Here is a 26,259-nt window from a genome sequence, read left to right as displayed (position 1 = left end):
TTTGGCGACGAGTATGAAGCGAGGGCCAGCCAAAAAGAGAGTACAGGTCGCAGTGGTGGGTAGTATATGGGGCTTTGGTGACAAAACGGATGGCACTGTGATAGACTACATCCAGTTTGCTGAGTAGAGTGTTGGAGGCTATTTTATAGATGACATCGCCGAAGTCAAGGATCGGTAGGATGGTCAGTTTTACGAGGGTATGTTTGGCAGCATGAGTGAAGGAAGCTTTGTTGAGAAATAGGAAGCCGATTCTAGATGTACATTTTGAATGGAGATGCTTAATGTGAGTCTGGAAGGAGAGTTTACAGTCTAGCCAGACACCTAGGTATTTGTAGTTATCCACGTTTTCTAAGTCAGAGCCGTCCAGAGTAGTGATGCTGGATGGGCGGGCAGATGCGGGCAATGATCGGTTGAATAGCATGCATTTAGCTTTATTTGCGTTTAAGAGCAATTGGAGGCCACGGAATGAGAGTTGTATGGCACTGAAGCTCGTCTGGAGGTTAGTTAACACAGTGTCAAAAGAAGGACCAGAGGAATACAGAATGGTGTCGTCTGCGTAGAGGTGGATTAGAGAATCACCAGCAGCAAGAGCGACATCATTGATGTATACAGAGAAGAGAGTCGGCCCGAGAATTTAACCCTGTGGCACCCCCATAGAGATTGCCAGAGGTCCGGACAACAGGCCCTCCGATTTGACACACTGAGCTCTATCAGAGAAGTAGTTGGTGAACCAGGCGAGGCAATCATTTGAGAAACCAAGGCTGTTGAGTCTGCCAATAAGAATGTGGTGATTGACAGAGTCGAAAGCCTTGGCCAGTTCGATTAACAAATTAAATGTAAACCGTGTTGACTGACTTTTATAATAAAAAATATATATTGTGAATTACTTTTACAATCCAACAAATGCAATACCAACAACGTTTCTGGATTTTTATAATCTCTCAAAATGAGTTTGGCTTGAGTACCTACCCCTGAGTGACATTTTACGTTGAGCATTTTACGTTGACATCAAGATGTAACATGCAAATGGTGTGGCTTGTAATCTGAAAGGAAAGCATGGACAATGGTTCACTTGATGGTATTCCTACTAGTGGCTATACCGGCTGCTTGTTGAATCAGGTTTTCTGCCTTTTGAGCCAATATGCTCCTATCAGCTAGTTGCATTATTTCCTAATATAGACTAGACTTACATGAACTCTGGAACTGGTACCTCTTTGAATGTGTTTTTGAAGAAACACAACATTATTTACTATAAGATTTTCACATATGTATTTGGTACTTCAAATGCATGTTTAGCCAGGCCTGGCTTCTAGCCATGTGTTGTCGAAAGCTTTCCTTTCTTTCTTTCACTGGAAATATTGGGTACAGACCTTCCTCATGTTCCTTTTCAATGCAGAAAGCAGTACTATGGTCAACATCATTGAGTGACTTTCTAGGTCTCTATTATGCTGTCCATGCAGACGGTCCCTTCCTCTCTCCCTCTGTCCTCTATTGGAGCTGCAAGGTGTGTCGGCGAAGGAGGGTGATTGGCCATGCACTGACCTCCTGCCGTGATGTAATTAGACAGCTGCTCCGGCCAACCTGCCTACCCCCCTGCCAGTGACAGTACAGCTGCAGCTCTGCTCTGCCGTACCACCTGGCCTTCATCTTAAAGGGACAGGCAACACTGTTCCGGTTTGTCTTTTTTGCAGTGTTATCTCAGGAGATTTGTTATTTCTTATATCTTATTAATGTGGTTCCTGAGACAGAATATGCAGTGTTTGTGTGTGTCTCTGTGTGTGTACACACTGTATCTAAATGTGTTTGTGGAACTGACAGCTTACCACAGAGGAGCTCGCCTTGAACGGATGACAACTGACAGGAAGGGAGACAAGCAAGTGGCACCCTCCTCTCTTTCTCCCCTCCTGGTGTACACAGTCACACAAACATCAGCTACACTCAGGGCCTGTCACGCAGAAAACATACTAGGGCTACAAAGCAGAGAAGCCTGGATATTGTCCTGAGAAACATTTTATGCTTATAAGTGAGATAATGTTGAAGGGGAGCTTTACATGCCCCAGTAATATGATGTAATGTGTCATGTTACAAATATGTGACCCACCACCTGGATTCGGTCCAATGTAGCAACATTTTAAATTGCGTTTTTTTAATTGCTTAAAAGTAGACTCGGAGCTAGAAAATGGTATATCTTACACTGCAGTTGAGGAATAATGGTACAGTAATTCTGCTTTGAAAGTTGACAAACTTGTAACCCTACTTTTGAGAAAATGTCCCTTGAATGTTTTGGTACACTTACTGGAGAGTTCTACACCCACTAATCATTGTTCACACTCTCTTAAGCCTTAGCCACACCCATCTCTTTAAGGATTCACATGTGAGGCCATGTGCTAAACAGAGTGAGTAGTGTAGTAATCTCCAGATAAAAATACACTTTATCTAGTCCTTGGCCTACAGTGCCTTTGGAGAGTAATCAGACCCCTTGACTTTTCCCAAATTTGGTTAGGTTACAACCTTATTGTAAAATGTATTAAATTGTTTTTTTTCCCCTCATCAATCTACACCCAATACCCCATAATGACAAAGCCAAAACAGTTTTTAGAGTTTTTTGCTAATTTATTAAAAATAATAAACTGAAATATCACATTTACGTAAGTATTCAGACCCTTTACTCAGTACTTTATTGAAGCACCTTTGGCAGCGATTACTTCTCAAGTCTTCTTGGGTATGATGCTACATGCTTGGCACACCTGTATTCGGGGAGTTTCTCCCATTCTTCTCTGCAGATCCTCTCAAGCTCTGTCAGGTTGGATGGGGAGCGTTGCTGATCATGTATTTTCAGGTCTCTCCAGGATTCAAGTCCAGGCTCTGGATGGGCCACTAAAAGACATTCAGAGACTTGTCCCGAAGCTACTCCAGCGTTGCTTGGCTGTGTGCTTAGGGTTTTTGGAAGGTGAACCATCGCCCCAATCTAAGGTCCTGAGCGCTCTGAAGCAGGTTTTCATCAAGGATCTCTCTGTACTTTTACTCTCTCCTTTCATCTTTCCCTCGATCCTGACCAGCCTCCCAGTCCCTGATGTTGCCATCACTATGCTTCATGGTGCCAGGTTTCCTCCAGACATGACGCTTGGCATTCAAGCCAAAAAGTTCAATCTTGGTTTCATCAGACCAGATTTTCTCATGGTCTGAGAGTCTTTAGGTGCCTTTTAGCAAACTCCAAGTGGGCTGTCATGTGCCTTTTACAGAGGAGTGGCTTCCTTTTGGCCACGTACCATAAAGGCCTGATTGGTAGAGTGTTGCAGAAATGGTTGTCCTTCTGGAAGGTTCTCTCATCACCACAGAGGAACTCTAGAGCTCTGTCAGAGTGACCATTGGGTTCTTGGTCACCTCCCTGACCAAGGCCCTTCTCCCCCGATTGCTCAGTTTGGCCGGGCGGCCAGCTCTAGGAAGAGTCTTGGTGGTTCCAAACTTCTTCCATTTAAAACATTATGTAGGCCACTGTGTTCTTGGGGACCTTCAATGCTGAAGAAATGTTTTGGTACCCTTCTAGATCTGTGCCTCTACACAATCCTGTCTCAGAGCTCTATGGACAAATCCTTCGACCTCATGGCTTGTTTTTTCTCTGACATGCAATGTCATCTGTGGAACCTTATATCGACAGGTGTTGGCTTTTCCAAATCATGTCCAATCAATTGAATTTACACAGGTGGGCTCCAATCAAATTGTAGATCTGAAGGATGTTCAATGGAAACAGGATGCACCTGAGCTCAATTTCAGGTCTCATAGCAAAGGGTCTGAATACTTATGTAAATCAGGTATTTCTATTTTTTATTTGTAATACATTTGCAAAAATGTCTAAAAATGTGTTTCAGCTTTGTCATTATGGGTTAGATTGCTAAGGATATTTATTTATTTGATCCATTTTAGAATAAGACTGTAACGTAATAACATGTGGAAATAGTACACTTTCCGAAGGCACTGTATATCATAATCTGACTTTGGTGCAGGTCATGTTGTTCTTCACATTACTGTCTCTGCTAAACACACACACTATATATAATACAAATCTATGTTTATTTGTCACATGAACAGGATACAGAGGTTGTGAATGGTACAGTGAAATGGTCACTTGCATGGTAGCAATATCAAAAACATAAAGTGTCCAGATAAAAATATTTTATAATTATTAGATTATGTTTACCTGATACACTTGTCTAAATTGATCTGTCATGCGAAATAAATGCTATAACCACCCCTCATCGAAGTGGATGGGTCACTATTGTCTATAGACATGTACACATGTTCATGAAATGCAATAGATGGCCGTAATCACCCCCAGACACACCTGGTTATCTTGATGGTCATGTAATCATCTGGCGAAATGGAGTCTTTTGTTTAGACATGTAGCTAGCTAGCTAGCTAAACAATGAACCGGCATAATCCCAACTCATACTACTACAAAACAAACATTGTCATAGCTGTAGTATGAATCTGCATGTAGCTACAGCTAACCAACTAGGTTCAATGTTAGCTAGCTAACATTAGGCTATAACTAGAAATACAATTGGATTTCTGATTCAAATAATATTACTACACAGATCATACACGTAATGTTAGCTAGTGAGCCAGCAAGCAAGCTAACGTTCGCTAGCTTTCTCACAGTAGGCTTTAACTTGCAATGAAAATGACTTTCTGACAAAATTAGAAACGTATAATATCTGAATATGTAGATAGACTCTTACCAGTATACATGGATGAACACTTCATGGCAGACGGGAACCATTTAACTTAGTTTTGTTTATAGCTATACTGAACAAAAATATAAACACAACATGTAAAGTGTTGGTCTCATGTTTCATGAGGTGAAATAAAAGATCTCAGAAATGTTCCATACGAACAAAAAACAGGTTTACATCCCTGTTAGTGAGCATTTCTCTTTTGCCAAGATAATCCATCTACCTGACAGGTGTGGCAAATCAAGAAGCTAATTAAACAGCATGATCATTACACAGGTGTACCTTGGGCTGGGTACAATAAAAGGCCACTCTAAATTGTGCAGTTTTGTCACACAACACAATGCCACAGATGTCTCAAGTTTTGAGGGAGCGTGCAATTGGCATGCTGACTGCAGCCATATCCACCAGAGCTTATGCCAGAGAATCTAATGTTAATTTCTCTACCATCTGCCTCCAATATCGTTTTAGAGAATTTGGCAGTAGGTCCAACCGGCTTCACACCTGCAGACCACGTGTAACCATACCAGCCCAGGACCTCCACACCTGACTTCTTCACCTGCAGGATCGTCGGAGACCACCCGGATAGCTGATGAAACGGAGGAGTATTTCTGTCTGTAATAAAGCCCTTTTGTTGGGGAAAAACTCATTCTGAATGGCTGGGCCCCTCCAGTGGGTGGGCCTATGCCCTCCCAGGCCCACCCATGGCTGCGCCACTGCACAGTCATGTGCAGTCTATAGATTAGGGCCTAATGAACTGATTTCAATCTGCAGATTACTGTAACTCAGTAAAATCGTTGAAATGTTAGCAAGTTGCGTTTATATTTTTGTTCAGTATACATCTTGTTTGGCCAGCATTGTGCCAAGTTACTCCGGTTCACACTGACCGTTGCGTGTGCAGAAAGTAGCCCATCACAATTTTTTCCAACTGATCTGTCGATCGCGGCTGCTAAATTCAGGGTATCAATGTTGTTGAGAAAAGTAGTAAACCTTTTGTAGTTCTCGATGGCAAACGTTATATCTTCCAAAAGCGCTGAGGTAGAAAGGACTATCAACACATACTGATCAGCTCACGTTATAGACAGAAGCACGCTACATGGCAGGCCAATCCAAACTTATTTCTCTGCACATACAATTCCATCCATTATCTCAGCCAATCATGGCTGGAAGGTTCCTGTCTTTTTCCACGGCAAATCAACTAGTAATTTAACAATGCTATTTGTATTTACAGATGGAATACAAGTTTGTTATTAAGGCCCATGAAAGTTCACATGTTCCAGAAGGCATTTCTACCAAAAAAACGCAATTGCTAAAAATAATAATATGTTGAAATGTCTCTCTTGTAACGTGTGACATACACCTAGCTTCCTGAAATACGTCATCTATAGCCATCTGCCGATCTGATGCAACACTTATTTTTATGTACGGTCGTGCCCAAAAGTTCTGAGAATTACACAAATATTAAATTCGACAAAGTTTGCTGCTTCAGTGTCTTTAGATATTTTTGTCAGATGTTACTATGGAATACTGAAGTATAATTACAAGCATTTCATAAGTGTCAAAGGCTTTTATTGACAATAACATGAAGTTGATGCAAAGAGTCAATATTTGCAGTGTTGACCGTTCTTTTTCAAGACCTCTGCATTCCGCCCTGGCATGCTGTCAATTAACTTGTGGGCCACATCCTGACTGACGGCAGCCCATTCTTGCATAATCAATGCTTGGAGTTTGTCAAAATTTGTGGGTTTTGTTTGTCCACCCGCCTCTTGAGGATGGACCACAAGTTCTCAATGGGATTAAGGTCTGGGGAGTTTCCTGGCCATGTTCCCAAAATAACGATGTTTTGTTCCCTGAGCCTCTTAGTTATCACTTTTGCCTAATGGCAAGGTGCACCACCATGCTGGAAAAGGCATTGTTTGTCACCAAACTGTTCCTGGATGGTTGGGAGAAGTTGCTCTCGGAGGATGTTTATTCATGTCTGTGTTCTTAGGCAAAATTGTGAGTGAGCCCACTCCCTTGGCTGAGAAGCAACCCCACACATAAATTGCCTTCTTCACAACAATTGAACCGCTCTCCTTGAAGTTCTTGATGATTCGATAAATGGTTGATTTAGGTGAAATCTTACTGGCAGCAATATCTTTGCTTGTGAAGCCCTTTTTGTGCAAAGCAATGATGACGACACATGTTTCCTTGCAGTTAACCATGATTAACAGAGGAAGAACAATGATTCCAAGCACCACCCTCCTTATGAAGCTTCCAGTCTGTTATTCGAACTCAATCAACATGACAGAGTGATCTCCAGGTTTGTCCTCGTCAACACTTACACCTGTGTTAACGAGAGAATCACTGACATGATCAGTCAGCTGGTCCTTTTGTGGCAGGGCTGAAATGCAGTGGAAATGTTTTTTGGGGGATTCAGTTCATTTGCTTGGCAAAGAGGGACTTTGCAATTAATTGCAATTCATCTGATCACTCTTCATAACATTCTGGAGTATATGCAAATTGCCATCATACAAACTGATGCAGCAGACTTTGTGAAACTGTATATTTGTGTCATTCTCAAAACCTTTGGCCACGACTGTAGTTGTATAATGCAATGCGATATGATATCATAATATTTGCCCAATGTGAATAGAATAGGATTCCTCTGAAAGTCATTAGTACAATGTTTCTAGAATGTTTGTGTGTTCCCACCCCACTCCTCCGCACACTCCACTAGCTTACATTAACACCAAGACCATTGTAGTTGCCTACAGAGCAGCAAAAGAAACTGCCCCTCCCTATACCTTCAGGCTCTACTCAAACCCTACACCCAACCCGAGTACTCCATTCTGCCACCTTTGGTCTCTTGGCCTTCCCACCCCTACTACGGCAGGGCAGCTCCCGCTCAGCCCAGTTCAAGCTCTGCCCTGGCACCCCAATTGTGGAACCAGCTAGGACAGCAGAGTCCCTGCCCATCTTTCCGAAAACATCAGAAAGAGTATCTTAAATAATCCCACAGCACCCCCTCCTCAACCCTCCCCCCAAAATGTAGTAAAACCTTTCGTGATCTAACACTTGTGCTTGACTCTTTTCCCTCTTACTAGCTCTTATTTTACTGCTAGCTACTTTGTTGAGGAAAAATGTGCTTACTATGACTGTGATATTTGGTTGTCCCATCTAGCTGTTTTAAGATGAATACAGTAACTGTAAATCGCCCTGGATAAAAGTGTCTGCCAAATGACTAAAATGTAAAATGTTTCTACACATTTCTATTCGGCAGATGTATCCTTTTATAGCCCAAAAGCAGTGTTAACTCTTATATTCCAATGCTATTATGTAGGATTGCACTAAATGTTTTACGTTGCTAAATGAGATTGAGAATGGCTTAATTTGACCTTTGTGTAGAGCAGGAGTGTACTGTTATCTCACACTGTGTATGCGTTCATGCATGTGTACGCACTCACTAACATCCCTTCCCAAACACACACATACGGTAGATGCACACATATCTTACGCTCTGTTCCCAACACGCGTTTTAAACAGCTTGTGGCCTGAAATGATCTTATGGTCTACAGACTACCACACACACACACACACATTCGCCCACACACATAAACTCATATACCTTATCCCTTGATGCACTATACACCATCATCCGCTCTCTGCTAAAATTTCACTCTGTGTTCTTTGAGGTGAAATTAGCTTTTATAGCTCTCATAACCATTACTAGGCAATTTGCTGCAACATAACACGTTTTGGTACATTTTTGGGATATTTGTATTATTTGAATCATATTTAGGCTAATTAAATTCACATGTGTGTTTGTTTGTCTGTGTGTGTGTGTGTGTGTGTGTGTGTGTGTGTGTGTGTGTGTGTGTGTGTGTGTGTGTGTGTGTGTGTGTGTGTGTGTGTGTGTGTGTGTGTGTGTGTGTTTATTAGTTACGACAGGAGTGCCAAGGCTGATTCATGTATAATTCGTAATTATTTACATAATTTGTTATGTAATTTGGGACAATGCTCAGTCAAGTGTACAGAAGTAGCTGGAGCACACTCTTCCTTGAAATATGCTGACTGTCGAAAAGGCAGCCTTACTGTAGGCCTGTTCTAATGCGGCCTGTTCCTAGCCTGGGTGCTATCATGCCACTCCTTGCCACTCCTTCTTTGGCTTGAATGGCAGCATGGATAGGCATGAACATAAACAGTTCTGGGTTCAGGCTAGCCTGTTCCCTTGTCTTGGTTAGTGGTAGTACCTAACTCAGTGATTCCCAAACTGTGGTAGGGGGCACGAAGGGGTCGGCAGGGGGGGCACAGCACCTACAACACCTACTCATTCAAGTGTTTTTCTTTATTTTCACTATTTTATACATTGTAGAATAATAGTGAAGACATCAACACTATGAAATAACACATATGGAATCATGTAGTAACCAAAAAAGTGTTAAACAAATCAAAATATAAGTAGCCATCCTTTGCCTTGATGACAGCTTTGCACACTCTTCATGAGGTAGTCAAGTAGAATACATATCAGTTAACAGGTGTGCCTTGTTAAAAGTTAATTTATTTCCTTCTTCATGCATTTGAGCCAATCAGTTGTGTTGTGACAAGGTAGGGTTGGTATACAGAAGTTAGCCCTATTTGGTGAAAGACCAAGTCCATATTATGTTAAGAACATCTCAAATAAGCAAAGAGAAATGACAGTCCATCATTACTTTAAGACATGAAGGTCAGTCAATCCGGAACATTTCAGGAACTTTTAAAGTTTCAAGTGTAGTCACAAAAACCATCAAGCGCTATTATGAAACTGGCTCTCATGAAGACCATCCACAGCAAAGGAAGACTCAGAGTTACCTCTGCTGCAGAGGATAAGTTCATTAGAGTTATCAGCGTTAGAAATTGCATCCCAAATAAATGCTTCACAGAGTTCAAGTAACAGACACATCTCAACATCAACTGTTCAGAGGAGACTGTGTGAATCAGGCCTTCATGGTCGAATTGCTGGTTTTTAGACAATTTTGTTAATGTATTAAAAATAAAGAGCAGAAATACCTTATTTGCATAAGTAATCAGACCGTTTGCTATGAAGCTCGAAATTGAGCATTGATCATCAGATGTTTTTTCAACTTGATTGGAGTCCAGCTGTGATAAATTAAATTGATTGGAAATTAAATGGAAAGGCACACACCTGTCTATAAAAGGTCCCACAGTTGACAGTGCATGTCAGAGCAAAAACATAGGAATTGTCCATAGAGCTCCGAGACAGGATTTTTTTGAGGCACAGATCTGGGAAGGGTACTAAAGAAATTCTGCAGCATTGAAGGTCCTCAAGAACACAGTGGCCTCCATCATTGTTAAGTGGAATAAGTTTGGGACCACCAAGACCTTTTCTAGAGCTGGCCGGCCGGCCAAACTACGCAATCGGGGGAGAAGAGCCTTGGTCAGGGAGGTGACCAAGAACCTAATGGTCACTCTGACAGAGCTCTAGAGTTCCTCTGTGGTGATGAGAGAACCTTCCAGAAGGACAACCATTTCTGCAACACTCTACCAATCAGGCCTTTATGTTACGTGGCCAAAAGGAAGCCACTCCTCTGTAAAAGGCACATGACAGCCCACTTGGAGTTTGCCAAAATAATGTTGGCCTGAATACCAAGCGTCACGTCTGGACGTCTGGACGCTTGGCACCATCCCTACGGTGAACCGTAGTGGTGGCAGCATCATGCTGTGGAGATGTTTTTCAGTGGCAGGGACTGGGAGACTAGTCAGGATCGTGGGAAAGATGAACGGAGCAAAGTACAGAGAGGTCCTTGGTGAAAACCTGTTCCAGAGCGCTCAGGACCTCAGACTGGGGCGAAAGTTCACCTTCCAACAGGACACCGCCCCTAAGCACACAGCCAAGACAACGCAGGAGTGGCTTCGGGACAAGTCTCTGAATGTCCTTGAGGGGCCCAGCCAGAGCCTGGACTTGAATCCGATCTAAAATCTCTTGAGAGACCTGAAAATAGCTGTGCAGCGACGCTCCCCATCCAACCTGGCAGAACTTGAGAGGATCTGCAGAGAAGAATGGGAGAAACTCCCCAAATACAGGTGTGCCAAACTTGTAGCATCATACCCAAGAAGACTGGAGGCTGTAATCGCTGCTAAAGGTGCTTCAACAAAGTACTGAGTAAAGGGTCTGAATACTTATGTAAATGTGATATTTCAACAACAACAAAAAAATCAAAATTGTGCAAACATTTCTCAAAACCTGTTTTTGCTTTGTCATTATGGGGCATTGCATGTTAATTGCTGAGGGAAAATCAATGTAATACAATTTAGAATAAGGCTGTAATGTAACAAAATGTGGGGAAAGTCAAGTTGTGTGCACTGTATTAGTCCTAATTTTACTGTAGCATAGGCTATTCTGCAGCAAATGTACCTGTCACAAGAAGAAAAGCTTCCAGCTGATGAGATGATACATGCATTGTGAACTGCATTCTATACTAAGATGAGCTGTCTGTCCCCACCCTGAGCGTTGATGACTGATCATGCAGATAGTAGAGCAGAGAAGGTTGTAGAGAAGCCAGATTTAGACATCGCATATCATTGAACAGTCCCATTTCACATCATGCTGTTCATAGAGATAATGTATTATAATTAATGCTCTGATCAAATTGTGTCACCTGCTGTCTAACTATGCTAAATCCGAATTATTAATAATTGCCGATCTTAATCTGGATTGGTTGATTCCAGTATCTGATGGGCTTAAAGATATTTGTACTGAGCTAAATCCAACTCGCTCCAACTTTAAACACCCTGAAAAATCTTCTCTCTTCGATATTATTCTAAGAAATACCCCTCATGAGTTTACAGCCAATGGGATATATCAGTTCAGTGACCATTGTCCCATTGCCTGCATAAGAGATGTTGCAGATGAACATGCACCGCACAAAATGCTAAGGGTGAAAACAGTTCTAATCCTTGGTTCACGCATAAATTGCCTGAAATTACAGGAAATACATTTAGTTTGGGCTAACGCTAGACTGACTGATTCTACATCAGATTGGCAGTCCTTCAGACAATTGAAAAATAAATGTCTATATCTGGGGTTAGAAAAGCAAAATCACCATATTTATTTGTGTATCGGAGAGTGGTGGTAATCCAGCTAATTTCGGGAAAGTGGTCAAATCTTTGAAACAAAACTACACCCCCTTCTTACTACAGCAAATTTTGACAGCTTCTGGTCCCATACTAAACAAAATGTACATTTGTAGTGCATTTTGCTTCAGCTGGCAACGTATTTGAAAGGATAATCTTTAAAAATTAATATAATTCTACTAGAGAGTCCTCTAGTCACCTCAGAACAGATTGTAGGGAATGATGCACAAACATACTCACATATTTTATTTTCATTTCAGCTACTTGATATCTATGATGTACTAAGTGCTTTGCTAAAGATTGATGTTTAAAAAAAAATCCATATGCGCTGACTCACTTAATCCCTTCTTACTGCAGCTCTCTGCACCAGTTCTTGTAGAACCATTGACCCATATTTTGTTTCTGGTGTTATCCCTAAAATCTGGAAAGCAGCACATGTCCTCCCCGTACATAAAGGAAGAGATCCTTCTGACTGTCCAATCTCCAAATTATCTTCCCTGTCAGCTAATAATTGTTTTAACTTCTCACTCTATTCTTAATGTGCACCAATTCAGTTTAGACCTGGACACTGTTTCAGCTGCTACGCTTGTTTTACATGATGTGTTGAATTGTTTAGATCATAAAAATCATTGTGCTGCCTTATTTATAGACCTTTCCGAGGCCTTTGACACTGTTGACCAAAACACTCTTATTCAAAGGTTGAGTGAAATAGCCTGTATCAGGCTTCTTGCATGTGGTTGGATAATTGTCTGTCAGATAGGACTCAATGCGTGATTTCTGATGGTGTCAAGTCTAGTTTCCTGGATATTAGAAAATGTTTTACGGCAGGGTTCAGTACTGGGGCCTGTTCTCTTTACAATTTAATAAATAATATTGGTCTATCGGTTATGCAGACGACACTGATATGTATGCCATTACCCCAACTGTTGACCAGGCTATGTTAGAGATGCAATGTGACTTTGTTGCTTTACAGAAAGCCCTTGTTTGTTTAGAACTTGTACTTAATGCAGGTAAGACTAAATATATGTTGTTCTCCAATTCTCACAAAAAAGTTTCAGATGGACTACATATTTATTCATTGGATGGTTCTCCCATCGATCAGGTTCCCTCCTATAAATATCTAAGCATTTGGATTGACAAAGATTTAATATATATACACTGCTCAAAAAAATAAAGGGAACACTAAAATAACACATCCTAGATCTGAATGAATGAAATATTCTTATTAAATACTTTTTTCTTTACATAGTTGAATGTGCTGACAACAAAATCACACAAAAATTATCAATGGAAATCAAATTTATCAACCCATGGAGTTCTGGTCCTCTTGCAGGAACTGCTGGCACACTCCAGCCACATGAGGTCTAGCATTGTCTTGCATTAGGAGGAACCCAGGGCCAACTGCACCAGCATATGGTCTCACAAGGGGTCTGAGGATCTCATCTCGGTACCTAATGGCAGTCAGGCTACCTCTGGCGAGCACATGGAGGGCTGTGCGGCCCCCAAAAGAAATGCCACCCCACACCATGACTGACCCACCGACAAACCGGTCATGCTGGAGGATGTTGCAGGCAGCAGAACGTTCTCCACGGCGTCTCCAGACTCTGTCATGTCTGTCACATGTGCTCAGTGTGAACCTGCTTTCATCTGTGAAGAGCACAGGGCGCCAGTGGCGAATTTGCCAATCTTGGTGTTCTCTGGCAAATGCCAAACGTCCTGCACGGTGTTGGGCTGTAAGCACTACCCCCACCTGTGGACGTCGGGCCCTCATACCACCGTCATGGAGTCTGTTTCTGACCGTTTGAGCAGACACATGCACATTTGTGGCCTGCTGGAGGTAATTTTGCAGGGCTCTGGCAGTGCTCCTCCTGCTCCTCCTTGCACAAAGGCGAAGGTAGCGGTCCTGCTGCTGAGTTGTTGCCCTCCTACGGTCTCCTCCACGTCTCCTGATGTACTGGCCTGTCTCCTGGTAGCGCCTCCATGCTCTGGACACTACGCTGACAGACACAGCAAACCTTCTTGCCACAGCTCGCATTGATGTGCCATCCTGGATGAGCTGCACTACCTAAGCCACTTGTGTGGGTTGTAGACTCCGTCTCATGCTACCACTAGAGTGAAAGCACCGCCAGCATTCAAAAGTGACCAAAACATCAGCCAAGGAAGCATAGGAACTGAGAAGTGGTCTGTGGTCACCACCTGCAGAACCACTCCTTTATTGGGGGTGTCTTGCTAATTGCCTATCATTTCCACCTGTTGTCTATTCCATTTGCACAATAGCATGTGAAATGTATTGTCAATCAGTGTTGCTTCCTAAGTGGACAGTTTGATTTCACAGAAGTGTGATTGACTTGGAGTTACATTGTGTTGTTTAAGTGTTTCCTTTCTTTTTTTGAGCAGTGTATATGGATGGATAAGCTAGAAGTAGATCTTGGCTCTCCCTAAATAGCAAGAAGCAGATTGTACAGTCAACTTTCCTGCCAGTTCTTGACTATGTTGACACCATTTATCAGATTGCAGCAGCCACTATTCTTAAACGTTTGGATGCCGTCTACCATAGCACCCTTTGCTTTATCACAGGGGACAGTTTTAATACTCACCACTGCATCCTGTATCAAAAGGTTGGCTGGTCCTCTTTAAAGTCCCGTAGATCACTTCTACTCAAGATTCCAGTTTACTTAACTTTGTTTCTAACGCATAAAATAATGAGCTACCAAACCTGCTTGAAGGATTGATTAACTATTTAGGTCCCTCTGTTCTCAACCATTTAGCTAAATCCTCCTTTAGTTTTAGTTCCCCCCAATGTTGAAATAACCCCCAAAAATCGTTGCATCTTAATTCCCTGGTGCCACTAGTGCAGTTTAGGACTCTGGTGTTGAATTAATTAATTGCAGTTGTTTCGATTGATTGTAGTGGTTTATTTGTAGAAATTGTGGTGTTGAGGTTGTGCCTTGTGGTTATTTTTATTCTTCTTGTTTTATTTGTAATGTACATTTATCTTCCTGTTTGTGAGAAAATGTTTGTACTTAGGTCACCATTGGGAAAGAGACACTGGTCTCAATTGGGCTACCCTGAATAAATAAAAGGTAATAAAAATTAACATTTATTCACAACAGGAAACAGGAGTGGGTTTGGGCGGTAAATCTCGGTAACCAGGTTCTCCCTATTAAAGTTTTTACACTTTTGGAACTTTCTCACCATTCGAATATTGGAAATATCAGTTCCACTCTTCACTCTGAACAAGCAGTCCACACACAGTCACACACAGTATTCCTGTCTGCACGCTACATAGCCCTGTGTCTGTGCAGCTCTGTACTGCCTTGTTGTTGACCCCAAGACGGCCCCTGAACGTGCAGGGAGTCATTTCTGTGCCTGTGTGCATTTGTGGCTAATGTTTACTGGCAGCCCCAACTCCAATCTTACCCAACAGACAGTCTGGCCACTGGGGACCCCTGTCAATATGCTGGAAATATATGCTGGAAACAATCTTGCTCTACTCTGCCTTTTATTGCCCTCCCCTTTCACTTCTCTTTTCATGTCTGTCTTTGGGTTTCTCTCTCTCTCTCTCTCTCTCTCTCTCTCTCTCTCTCTCTCTCTCTCTCTCTCTCTCTCTCTCTCCCTCTCTCTCTCTCTCGCCCTCCATTGAATTGGAAGTTAATTGAAAATAATGTAATTGAATGGAATACACAATGGAATTGATTGAATATACAGAACGTTAGAGTCTGAGGTTTGGCAGCTTTGTTGCCATTATACATGGAAGCACAGTCCAAAGATGGTAGCTGCCTGTGACTAGATCTGTCACCAATAAGGAGACTCTATACTGCTGTGTCATTTGGATTGAAATTCACAGTGACACTTGGATAGATAATCCCCAGATCTGTAAATTAATCTCCCTCTCTCTCTCTCTCTCTCTCTACCTCTCCCTCCATCTGCCTCTCTTTCTTTCCTTCTCTCTCTCTTTCTCTCTCTCTCTCTCTCTGTCCCCCACAACTGCTATTTTCATCACAGTACGACGTCCTGTATCAGTCGTTGCAGGGTCCCATCCAAACCCCCAAATGACAGCATAATGAAGGCACTAAGATGGCTGACAGATTGTGACCCATATCTAGGCTGCTATTTCTCATGATGGGTTTCCACCAACCCCGTTCTCTGGCGTTCCCTTGATCTTCTTGGCAGCTTGGCACACACGGCTCGTTCTTTTGAATGCTCGTTTCTGGTTGCCTTTTTCTGTTGCAAAGCTATCAATTTAGATCTATGCTACGTGGCTCCTTATGTAGGGAAGGTGTCTTATACCTTCCCTACATTATATCGGCCTACATCTAAATAACAAATGGCTCTTCCCAAAAAGAGCTTCTAAACCAGGAAGTTTCCCCAGTGTTTATGATGATGATGTCATCTCCCTAAGTCTACCATTACGACATTCAACATTTACCGAACCTGCTTAAAGAATATCGGCATAGGTCCCTATTAGTAGATATTGCGCTAAGCTGTTAAACTATCCCAGCATACCACCCTGCATACCACTGCTGGCCTACTTCTGAAGCTAAGCAGGGTTGGTCCTGGATGGGAGACCAGATGCTGCTGGAAGTGGTGTTGGAGGGCCAGTAGGAGGCACTCTTTGCGCTGGTCAAAAAAATATCCCAATGCCCCAGGGCAGTGATTGGGGACACTGCTCTGTGTAGGGTGCCGTCTTTCGGATGGGACGTTAAAATGTGTTTCCTTACTCTCTGATGTCATTAAAGATCCCATGGCACTTATTGTAAGAGTAGGGGTGTTAACCCCGGTGTCCTGGCTAAATGCCCAATCTGGCCCTCAAACCATCACGGTCACCCAATAATTCCCAGTTTACAATTGGCTCATTCATCCCCCTCCTCTCCCCTGTAACTATTCCCCAGGTTGTTGCTGTAAATGAGAACGTGTTCTCAGTCAACTTACCTGGTAAAATAACGGATAAATGAAATTTTCATAGCTCTTAATGATCCAGCAAAGCTTGTCTTTATCACACAAAATACGTTTTTGAAGTCAGGAGAGTCTCAGAAACGGAGGAAAGAGATCCTGGGAGAAGAATGTCAGGGATGATGCCTCTTTTAGAAATGGAAGCCGTTGGAAGAGTTTGAAAAAGGAAGATGGGTCAAATGAGATTGTGCTCTGCTGGTTTTGAAAGTTGCACTGTTGTCACAAACCGTTGCTTAGGGACAGTTTATTGAGGTGAAATGAACTATGAGGACAGGACAATCTTATTTAGATTCTTATTTAGGTAGGGCTATTTGTGTTGTTTGGTTATAGTGGTGTCCTGGTCACACATCCAGTCCTTCTATGTAAAGAGTATTTGGACTTTATGGAGAGTATTTTTACTGTATCGCTTTTGAGAATGTTATCCTTTTTCGCTAAGTAGAGGTCAGATCTCTTATGCCACAAGTCAACTTTCTATAGTTTTTTTCCTCAGTTCTACCTTTGGACTTTAACTATTCATAGAGGGATATAGGCACCTTGTAATTCAATATTTCTTCGCATGTTGAAATAAGAATTTGCCATTTAATCGGCTCCAAATGCAATTTCTAATTTGAACAAGGGGGATATTTGTTTCCTTACCTTAAAATAAGTATTTGGATAAGGAATGTCTGCAATCCACACTTATTTTTTTATATTAGCATTTCCCGAATAAATCAATATCCCCAATGTTCTGAATTTGCCCAAATAATTTCAGACTCAGATATCCATATTTAACCCATGTCAAGCTACTGATAAACGTGAGCATATTGATGAACTGCATCACACAATATGAATATGTAATGGTGTCAGTCATTATACCAGGCTCTCTGTGTATTTCCCTTGTATCTGCCTGAACATGCAACATTATAATGGGTGCTGGAGATGAATACAAAACACACATTGCAGTGGAAGACAATTCCAAAATCTCTCCAAATAAAACTCAATCCTCTCAGCTCTCACCGCTAAGCCTGTTACGACAATTACAGCATACCACAAAGGCGGCCCGGGGTCCGCCTACATTATTGATGCAACTTGGGTTAATACTAAACAGCGTAGCATCGCATTGTCTCAGAGACTCTGAACACTCCAGACTCCAGCGAGGCGGAGAAGATTATCTCTCCGTTTCAAAATGGCCTCCCTCTCCAATGAATTACCTGACTGAGCAGTAATCACAGAGTCACGCCTGAAGGCATGCAAGGTTCCGAGGGCACCAAAAGAAAATGGGGAAATCATTATCAGATAATCAAGCCTTTTGCCCCGTCCCCCTGGAAACATGGAAAAAACTGCCCTCTTTATTAAAAACGGGAAAACAGGAGGCTTTGTCTGCATTCCAAATACCACCCTATTCCCTATATAGTCCATTACTTTTGACCAGAGCCTTATGGTCAAAACTAGTGCACTATATTGTGGATAGGGTGTCATTTGGAATGCTACCCTTGATACGACATTAAACGGAGCCCTGTCTTCCAGAAAATGTGAAGACAAGTGTTGTTATTAGACTGGTAAATGTGTTGTTCTCTGTCTCTCTTCTCAGATGGCAAGTCGGAGAGCGGGGAATTGGACCTGGACGGCATCGACGATAATGAAATTGAGAGGGTATGCTCTTCCTCTTAAGTGCTTTTGAGATAAGAATACTTTTAACACAAATCATAATGATTTTTCTTTAAACACAAGCTTCCTCTACTTATGTCCCTTACATGAGAGCTTTTTTGTTGTTCCATATCCCAATTCCCCCAGAGTGCCAGCCGTTATGGGGTGGCAGGTAGCCTAGTGGTTAGAGTGTTAGACTAGTAACCGAAAGGTTGATAGATCGAATCCCCTAGCTGACAAGGTAAACATCTGTTGTTCTGCCCCTGTTCCTGGGCCGTCATTGTAAATAAGAGTTTGTTCTTAACTGACTTGCCTAGTTAAATAAAAATGTTTTTTTATCAACAACGACACTGGAGTAATTAGGGTTAAGTGCCTTGCTCAAGGGCAGATCAACAGATTTTTCATCTTGTCTGCTCAGGGATTTCGAACTAGCAAAATGTTAATTACTGGCCCTATGCTCTAACTGCTAGTCTACGTGCTACCTACCCTAGCACCTTACCGTTATAGCACCTTACTAAAACCCTTACTTCCCCCTTCCTTCTTGCAGTATATCCTCAACGACAAAGAAGTGAGAGTTAAGACGGCTCTGTGGATGAAGCAGAATGAGGAATATCTGAGGGAGCAGAAAGGTGAGCGAACAGACAAAGGCAAAACCTCTCATGCCCTATTCAAAATACACATATTCATATTGATCCACCGTGTTACGACGCAGTTCCCAAACAGGTTTTCATATTAGCCAGCTCTGTAACGAACCAATTGTTCCCAATCCTCGATGGTCAAAAATGTTTGTTTAAGATTTTCTGCTGTCATCATGGTCATTAACCTCTTTGTTGAGTATTTTAAGTACTTGTACGTCCCTTCAATATATTTATCTATGTTAATTTATGTTAATTCACCCTCGCCCAGTTGAACCAATGGAATTTATTAGGCTGTTATTTTGTTGTAAGTGGCTTAATAGCTACGGTCAACAAAAAAGGATGTGTCCCAAATTACGCCCTATACCCTTTATAGTGTACTACTTCCCATAAGGCACTGGTCAAAAGTAGTGCACTATATAGGGAATAGGGTGCCATTTGGGGATGCATCCTCTATTCCCTCTGAAATACAGCTGTAACTAAGTCTTCTATTCTATCAGTACCAGAATACAGTAATTACCTATACTATACTATTGTCTATACATAATGACCTATTCAGTCCTTACTGTCTATTGTGGAGGTGATATATCCAGTTGTTTTGTTCTTGGTTTTTTTTAGAAAAGGAGGAGAGGATAACTAAAGAGAAAGAGCAAGGGACCTACAAGGAAAAGGTAAGGAATCGAAGGGTGGATATGGTGTGTGTGTGTTTCTGTCTGTCTGGGTTTTATATGCATTTGTTTCATGTGCATGCTTTTGCAGCTGTGTGCTCAATAATTGTGTGTGCACGTGTGTGTAGAGGTGGCCCTTCCTCAGTCCCACGGCTGGCTACAGACACAGAACAGCTGTTTGTCTAGAGCTTTCGCATATTTTCAGTTTGAGCCAAATCAGCCTGTGCTCTGTTCTGGTCTTCAGTTTCAATGCAGAGGCTCCAGAGACTATATGAATATGACTACTATGGCAGGGGTGCGCTAACCCTGCACTAACCTGTCTCGCCATCTCCACATCTGCCCGCTTTCAACCCGGTCGGATTAGCCGTACTCTAGCAGAGTAGCAGACCGCCTAATGAGGTGCAGAGAGGACATGATACCTATTCCAGATGCTCAGGGGTGAAGTTACCCTTAGGTACAGATATAGGATCAGCTTCCTCTCCCCCCAATATTAACCTTAACCATTACTAGAGAAAATGTAAAACTGGCCCAAGATCAGTGTCAAGAGGCACAAGGTCCACAGTAGTTCGGGTCTCATTGTGGTCAAGGCAGTGGGGGTTTTCCTTGTGCTGATACAGCGTTCTGTATGATAAACAGGACCTGCGTCCCGGATGGTGCCCTATTTCCTATATAGTGCACTACTTTTGACCGGAGCCCTATAGGCCCTGTCAAAATTAGTAATGCACTACATTAGGGTGCCATTTGGGACACAACCAAGGTCTTTCGGAGATCACTTGAAAGTCACGGCCGACCGAGAGGCATGGAAAGGTTTCAGGGCCTACTGAGCTTCTGTCATCTCGCTAATCACAGACTTTTTTAGGGTGACATCATGCTTCCTGACACCAAAGAAAAAGGGCGTATCGTCCATGACTTAATACAACACTTAACTAGCTACTGTTGTTATTACTATCAACAGCGATTCTAGTTAATGAGTTTACCATTTGATACGTTATCACTAATATCAATATATCAATCTGTGAATGTAACTCTCAACTTGGTGTCTCCCGGCTTGCAATGTCCTGCAGCTGAGTTCTCCGTCTCTGGTCTTGGAGAACTACTGGTTGCTGGGCTGGAACAAAAGTCTACAGGACCAGATTAGAGAATGCCACTCTATACATCTATCATATCTGACATAGTAGTATGTACAGTATATCTGCATCGCATTATTAAGTCTCGCAAATTCCTCCCTAAATAAAAAAGAAATAATAAAGGTAATCCTAATGCTTCCAACAATCTAATGGAACTCATTCAACCAATTTTAAATTCCTCCCGACATATCAGCGGGGTATTCACTAGGAACCAAACGTAAGCAAATGGCTGAAATGGGGAAGGACTAACCTGAACTTGTCCAATAACAAACACTTGTTTTTGTTGCAAAACATTTTGCTCCGGTTTACTATGGTGTGCACTAATGAACACACTCCAGATCTTCTCAACTCTCCCCCCTCTCTCTTCCCCTTGCAGCCCAAGAAAACGTCCAAGAAGCGGGAGCCCATCCGTGCCAGTACGGCGGGCGAGGCCATCGAGAAGATGCTGGAGCAGAAGAAGATCTCCAGCAAGATCAACTACGACGTGCTGCGTGACCTTAACAGCAAGGGTGGCAGCGGCAACAGCAGCCCTGCCCAGCCAACCTCCACGGAAGAGCCACCTAGTGGCCCCCCTGGGCGGAAGAGGCTGACTCGCCGCAAGAAGCAGCCCAACAAGACCAATATGGGCCTGGCCACCACCATCATGGGCAAGAGGTAAGGGGATTTCAAATAGAATTGTTAGAACTAACCTAGCCTTCACATATGGATGAGTGTAACTAACATTTACATTTTAGTAGACGCTCTAATCCAGAGCAATTACAGTAGTGAGTGCCTACATTTACCTACTGGTCCACCGTGGGAATCACACCCACAAACCTGAAGTTGTAAGCAGCATGCTCTACCAACTGATCCACACGGGAGAATTAGCTTGGGTTGAGCTAATTCTGTTCTCATTAGTAGGTCTGCAGGTTTTATTTCTTAAAGGGATACTTTTGGATTTTGGCAATGAAAGCCATTTATCTACTTTCCCAGAGTCAGATGAACTTGTGGAGACCATTTTTATGTCTCTATGTGCAGTTTAAGGAAGTGGCTAACTAGTGTTAGAGCAATTGCTAACAAGCTGTTACCATAGACTTCCAGTCATTGCGCTAACGTTTTTACACTGCTGCTACTCGTTGTTTATTATCTATGCATAGTCACTTTATCCCTACCTACATGTTCAAATTACCTCGACTATATAGCATCATTATTGTTATTTTATTGTGTTGCTTTTTTTTATTGCTTTTTTTTTTTTTTTTACTTTAGTTTTTTTATTGAATATTTTCTTAACTCTATTTTGTTAAAACTGCATTGTTGGTTAAGAGCTTGAAAGTAAGCATTTCACGGTAAGGTTGTATTCGTTGTATGTGACAAAAATTAGATGGGAGTTAGATTTGATTTGAATGCTATTCATGTGTGAATATAGGAGAAGGTACAGTAGTGAAATGCTAATGTCAGGACTATGCTTCGACAGAGAAGGAATTGGAGTTATATAGAAATGTTTAGATTGCGAAAAGTCCTTTTGGTTGGAAAATATCCCAATAGCTGGGCTCTGAGAAGCACTTCTGGGATAGAAAATACAACAAGGCTAATGTTGCTTATGATGCCTCTCTCTTATCGAGGTATTAAACAGACAGGCTATTCAACAAGCCATTTTTATAATTTCCTGACAACATGGAAACACTTTCACATAACCACAGGAACCAGGCCCTTTTTACCACCAATAATAGGCACCAATTGTGGCGTAAAGGTCCCCTATTGCCTCTGGAGGTGTTCAAATTGTACACCCTCCTCAGTCCCCCACTACCACCCACCCCATTTCTGATCCCTAGGCTGGTTTGCCGAAAACAAGCCAATCTTGCCCTCTGGACGTCATGTCTGAGGTGTCCGTCTTCCCCCCTCTCTCCAATTAATCCTCCAGTTGGACTCCAAATGTCCTTGTGAGAGATGTAATGAATGCAGAGCAGACGGCGCATGAGATCACGACTTCTGTTACTGACACGCCACGGCAGACCATTTCTCATTTTGCCAATAATTTCTAGATCATGCCACGGCCACATTAATGATAATTAACATTTTGGTAATGAATTCTGAATTGGTAATGAAAATGAGATGTGAGGCACTGTTGGAGAGCTGATGAGTAGACTGCCGGTAGAATTACAAAGCCCCCCATCACCTACCCTACTCCCCCTTCAGCAGGCTCAGGTGCCGGGGTCGGTACTATCTAGTCTCTGGTCATCAAAAGGCAGATGCTGGGTTTATATTCAATTTTCTCCCACTAACAATGGATTGACTGCCATCAGTTATGAATGTTATGTGTCCATGGAAGTAGAGCTCATTTGATGGAATCGTGTCACTTCTGGCTATTCAGTGTGTTAATGAATTAGATACAAGCATTACGGTATGATTTTTTATGAACGTTGAAGACCTAGACATCATGTTTCAACTAAGTAGGGTCCAGCCTTTCATTCGTCATATTTAAGGTTGCACGTCTTCTCCTATTGTTTGAGCACAAAGCCTTACAGTCTTATTGACTCATTGATGCACTTGTGTCCCATCACTGCAACCTTGAAGTTGCTGAGGCTCTGGGCTTCAACCGAACAGACCACCGGTTCTCAGAATGTGATCAGCTTACGTGGGTGGAGGTGGGGAGTAGACGACGTGGACCAAATCAAATTTATTTATATAGCCCTTCTTACATCAGCTGATATCTCAAAGTGCTGTAAAGAAACCCAGCCTAAAACCACCAAACAGCAAGCAATGCAGGTGTAGAAGCACGGTGGCTAGGAAAAACTCCCTAGAAAGGCCAAAAATATGACAATGAACTCGAGTTTTAGTTCCAGTGCTACAGCAGCGGATCTGAGCCTCCTGCTGGATTATGGGAAAGCATCTGGAACTCTGCCTATTGGGATGATGAGAGGGGGGTAAGATTAGTTTCCATGTGTGCACTTTAGCTGGCCTGGTTTTGTCTAGCTTGGGCCAGCACCCTGAACTATAAGGTATGCCAGCCTCACTTCTGTTCATAAAGCACCTTCTATTCCCGTCAGTGAGAAATGGCTACGTTTTGTTTCTGTTTCGTACGTGTTTCCTCATTGGATTCAAATAAGAATGTGCATTTTTAATACTCCCTCAACTTTATATCAGCATCTAGTATTGAATCACATCCAGATATCTGAGACTGAGGGAACAGAGTGACTTTCTCTAAGTGTTTCTCTTGAATGTTTGAAAGCTAGCACTTGGTATGCGACTTGGTATCCCCGCACAACACATTTCAGTTTGTTGTCACATAAAATGCTCAGTGCTTGTCATTGTGATGCATCTTACATTAGTCGGAGGCAAGATTGCTCTCTTTAAAGTTGTTGCTGCCTCCCATTTGTATGAGGAACCGCGATGCGAGCCGAGCTTGTGGGATTCAGGTGGCTTAGCCTGCTCTTGGATCTGGCTGTTATACCTGGTACCTCAGAGCGTGCGTTGTGTTTTAAAAGCCCTTAGAGGAAAGGAGTGGAAAGGGAGAAGGGAGCCTGACAGTAAATCCATTGTTCGCTGTGATCCTGTTGGTTAGTGCGCCGCCGCGCTTACACAACCCCCCCCCAGACTCCTTCTCCTCGGATGACGCACAGCTAGTGTTGTTGATAATATCATCCTATCCTCCCCCTCCCACTCAGAGCGGAGAACTTTGTCACTGAATTGAAATACTTTCTTAGACACAAACTTGGAACAGTATCTGATGCATGTTTTTTTTCCCTTCTCATTTGAACCAGGTAAATTAATTGAGAAGTAGTTGTCATCTGCATTAATGGCCCAGCAAGATGTACAGGACACATCAACAGAGACATCAACAAACACAACAGCAGAGTCAGTCCAGTACAGTAATTAAACATATATTTCCCCCATTACAGGGCTGAAACTCTTTTCTCACTGACAGAACTGGAGCTAACTGTCCGAGTCTGAACGTGCTCAGCTATCTGTGGTGCTCTCTCACTCGCAGAGCAGAGACTCTTAGAATTAATTTTCTGTCTCGCATTCAGACACACTCTAAACACTGAAACTTTCCCACAGCCACAGATCATGAGAAGTCTCACCCCTCCCTTTCACTACAAGTCCTCCACCAGCTGCCAGACGAAAGCCCCCTCCGCGCCCACCAAACTAACAAAGATGGAAAAGCGCTCTTCCAGAGAGGTCAAAACTAATTACCCTGTAGTTCTTTGTCCCTCATCAACTCCTCCCTCCCGCCCCATCCCTTTCTCTTTATGAAAGCTGCAATCCCTGACTAGTCAAGGTTGGTTGTTTTAAGTGTAAATTGCAACGAACGGTGGCAGAAAAGTCTGTGTGCTGATCTCTTTTCAGGGAGTCCCGCAGGAGCCTCTCAACCGTACCCTTTACTTGACCTTGATATGATTTTCGTTTTACTGGTAGCATTCGGGACCAGTGACACAGCAGGAAACTTCAGCAGACACACAGAGCTGTTCTGCATTTGAAAGGGCTCGTAATTCCAGCCTCCCGGCGACCTTTTTTCTCCTGACTAGTTTTCGATACAATACAATAATGTCAACCTTGGGGTCAGGTGTGTTTGTTTGTGTCTTTATTGACCTCGCAAAGGTCAAAGTTTGGAGCAAGAAGCACAGGCTGTCTCGTCTCACGCTGGCCAGAAATAGCAGCCCAGGATCTGGGGCACCCTGATGTGTTTTGCAGGGTTCGTCTCTGAGAGATTGCCTCTCGCCTTCTCCCCCTCAAACTATCTCCAATTTCCTCTTGAAATGTCATCATTTCCATCCGGCTGCTACTTTTCCCTCTGCTGTGACTCCCCCTCCCCCTTTGCCTGCTAACCCACCCCCAGCACCCGTGCGAAGGCTACCTCTGCAAACCAACAGATGACACAGATGCTCTGGTTCATGCCAAAGCCCTCAGATGTCCATCCGGTTGCTGTTGAGGGGACCTGTTATGGAGGCACCCGGGTGTGGAATGTGCTGTGGCTGTGTGTGAATGATGCACCATACAGCCAGACCCCCTGGTTCTCCCCTAGACCCCCACCCCCTTCCATGCCCTCAAGCACAGCCCCCAACCGACAGATTGATTCGTCAACTCTCCACAGCATCTCTGTCATGTCGTGCCACATCCCCAGTATCCCTGCATTGGTAAACACTGGAGTTGTTGACAGACGATTTCCCCAGAGGGCAGGATCTGGCCTATCAGTGTCTCCCTGAGCCATGCCTGTGGGGAGCGGAGGGAAGGCACGCGAGCAGACCATGTCTCCACCCGTAGGCAGGAAAGGACTTGCAGAGTGACGTGTGCAGAACAGGACCTGGATGTCTGGTTGTGTGGGCTTCTCTTTCCTATGGACTATACAGATCACATAGCAGACTCTGTAATGTTTAGTCTGCTTAATGCACCAGAGAGCTCTTTTCCTGAGATGTATTTTCCGGAACGC

The 26,259-nt window shown here is 42.9% G+C and overlaps 1 protein-coding gene across 2 annotated transcripts in view; it reads left to right on the top strand.

The window, feature by feature from the left end:
- LOC139415235 (BRF1 general transcription factor IIIB subunit b) overlaps nt 1-26,259 on the top strand; it is a 131,077-nt gene that overhangs the window by 72,312 nt on the left and 32,506 nt on the right. For both annotated transcript variants that reach the window (XM_071163165.1, XM_071163167.1), the window contains exons 13-16: nt 18,367-18,428; nt 18,970-19,051; nt 19,676-19,728; nt 21,229-21,506. In XM_071163165.1, the coding sequence (XP_071019266.1) occupies nt 18,367-18,428; nt 18,970-19,051; nt 19,676-19,728; nt 21,229-21,506 (475 nt within the window). The remainder of the gene's footprint in view (nt 1-18,366; nt 18,429-18,969; nt 19,052-19,675; nt 19,729-21,228; nt 21,507-26,259) is intronic.

The sequence above is a fragment of the Oncorhynchus clarkii genome, chromosome 8 (genome assembly GCF_045791955.1).
Source record: "Oncorhynchus clarkii lewisi isolate Uvic-CL-2024 chromosome 8, UVic_Ocla_1.0, whole genome shotgun sequence".
Lineage (NCBI taxonomy): Eukaryota > Metazoa > Chordata > Actinopteri > Salmoniformes > Salmonidae > Oncorhynchus > Oncorhynchus clarkii.
Note: the sequence above shows the minus strand (reverse complement) of the source record. Positions and strands in the feature narration are given on the sequence as shown.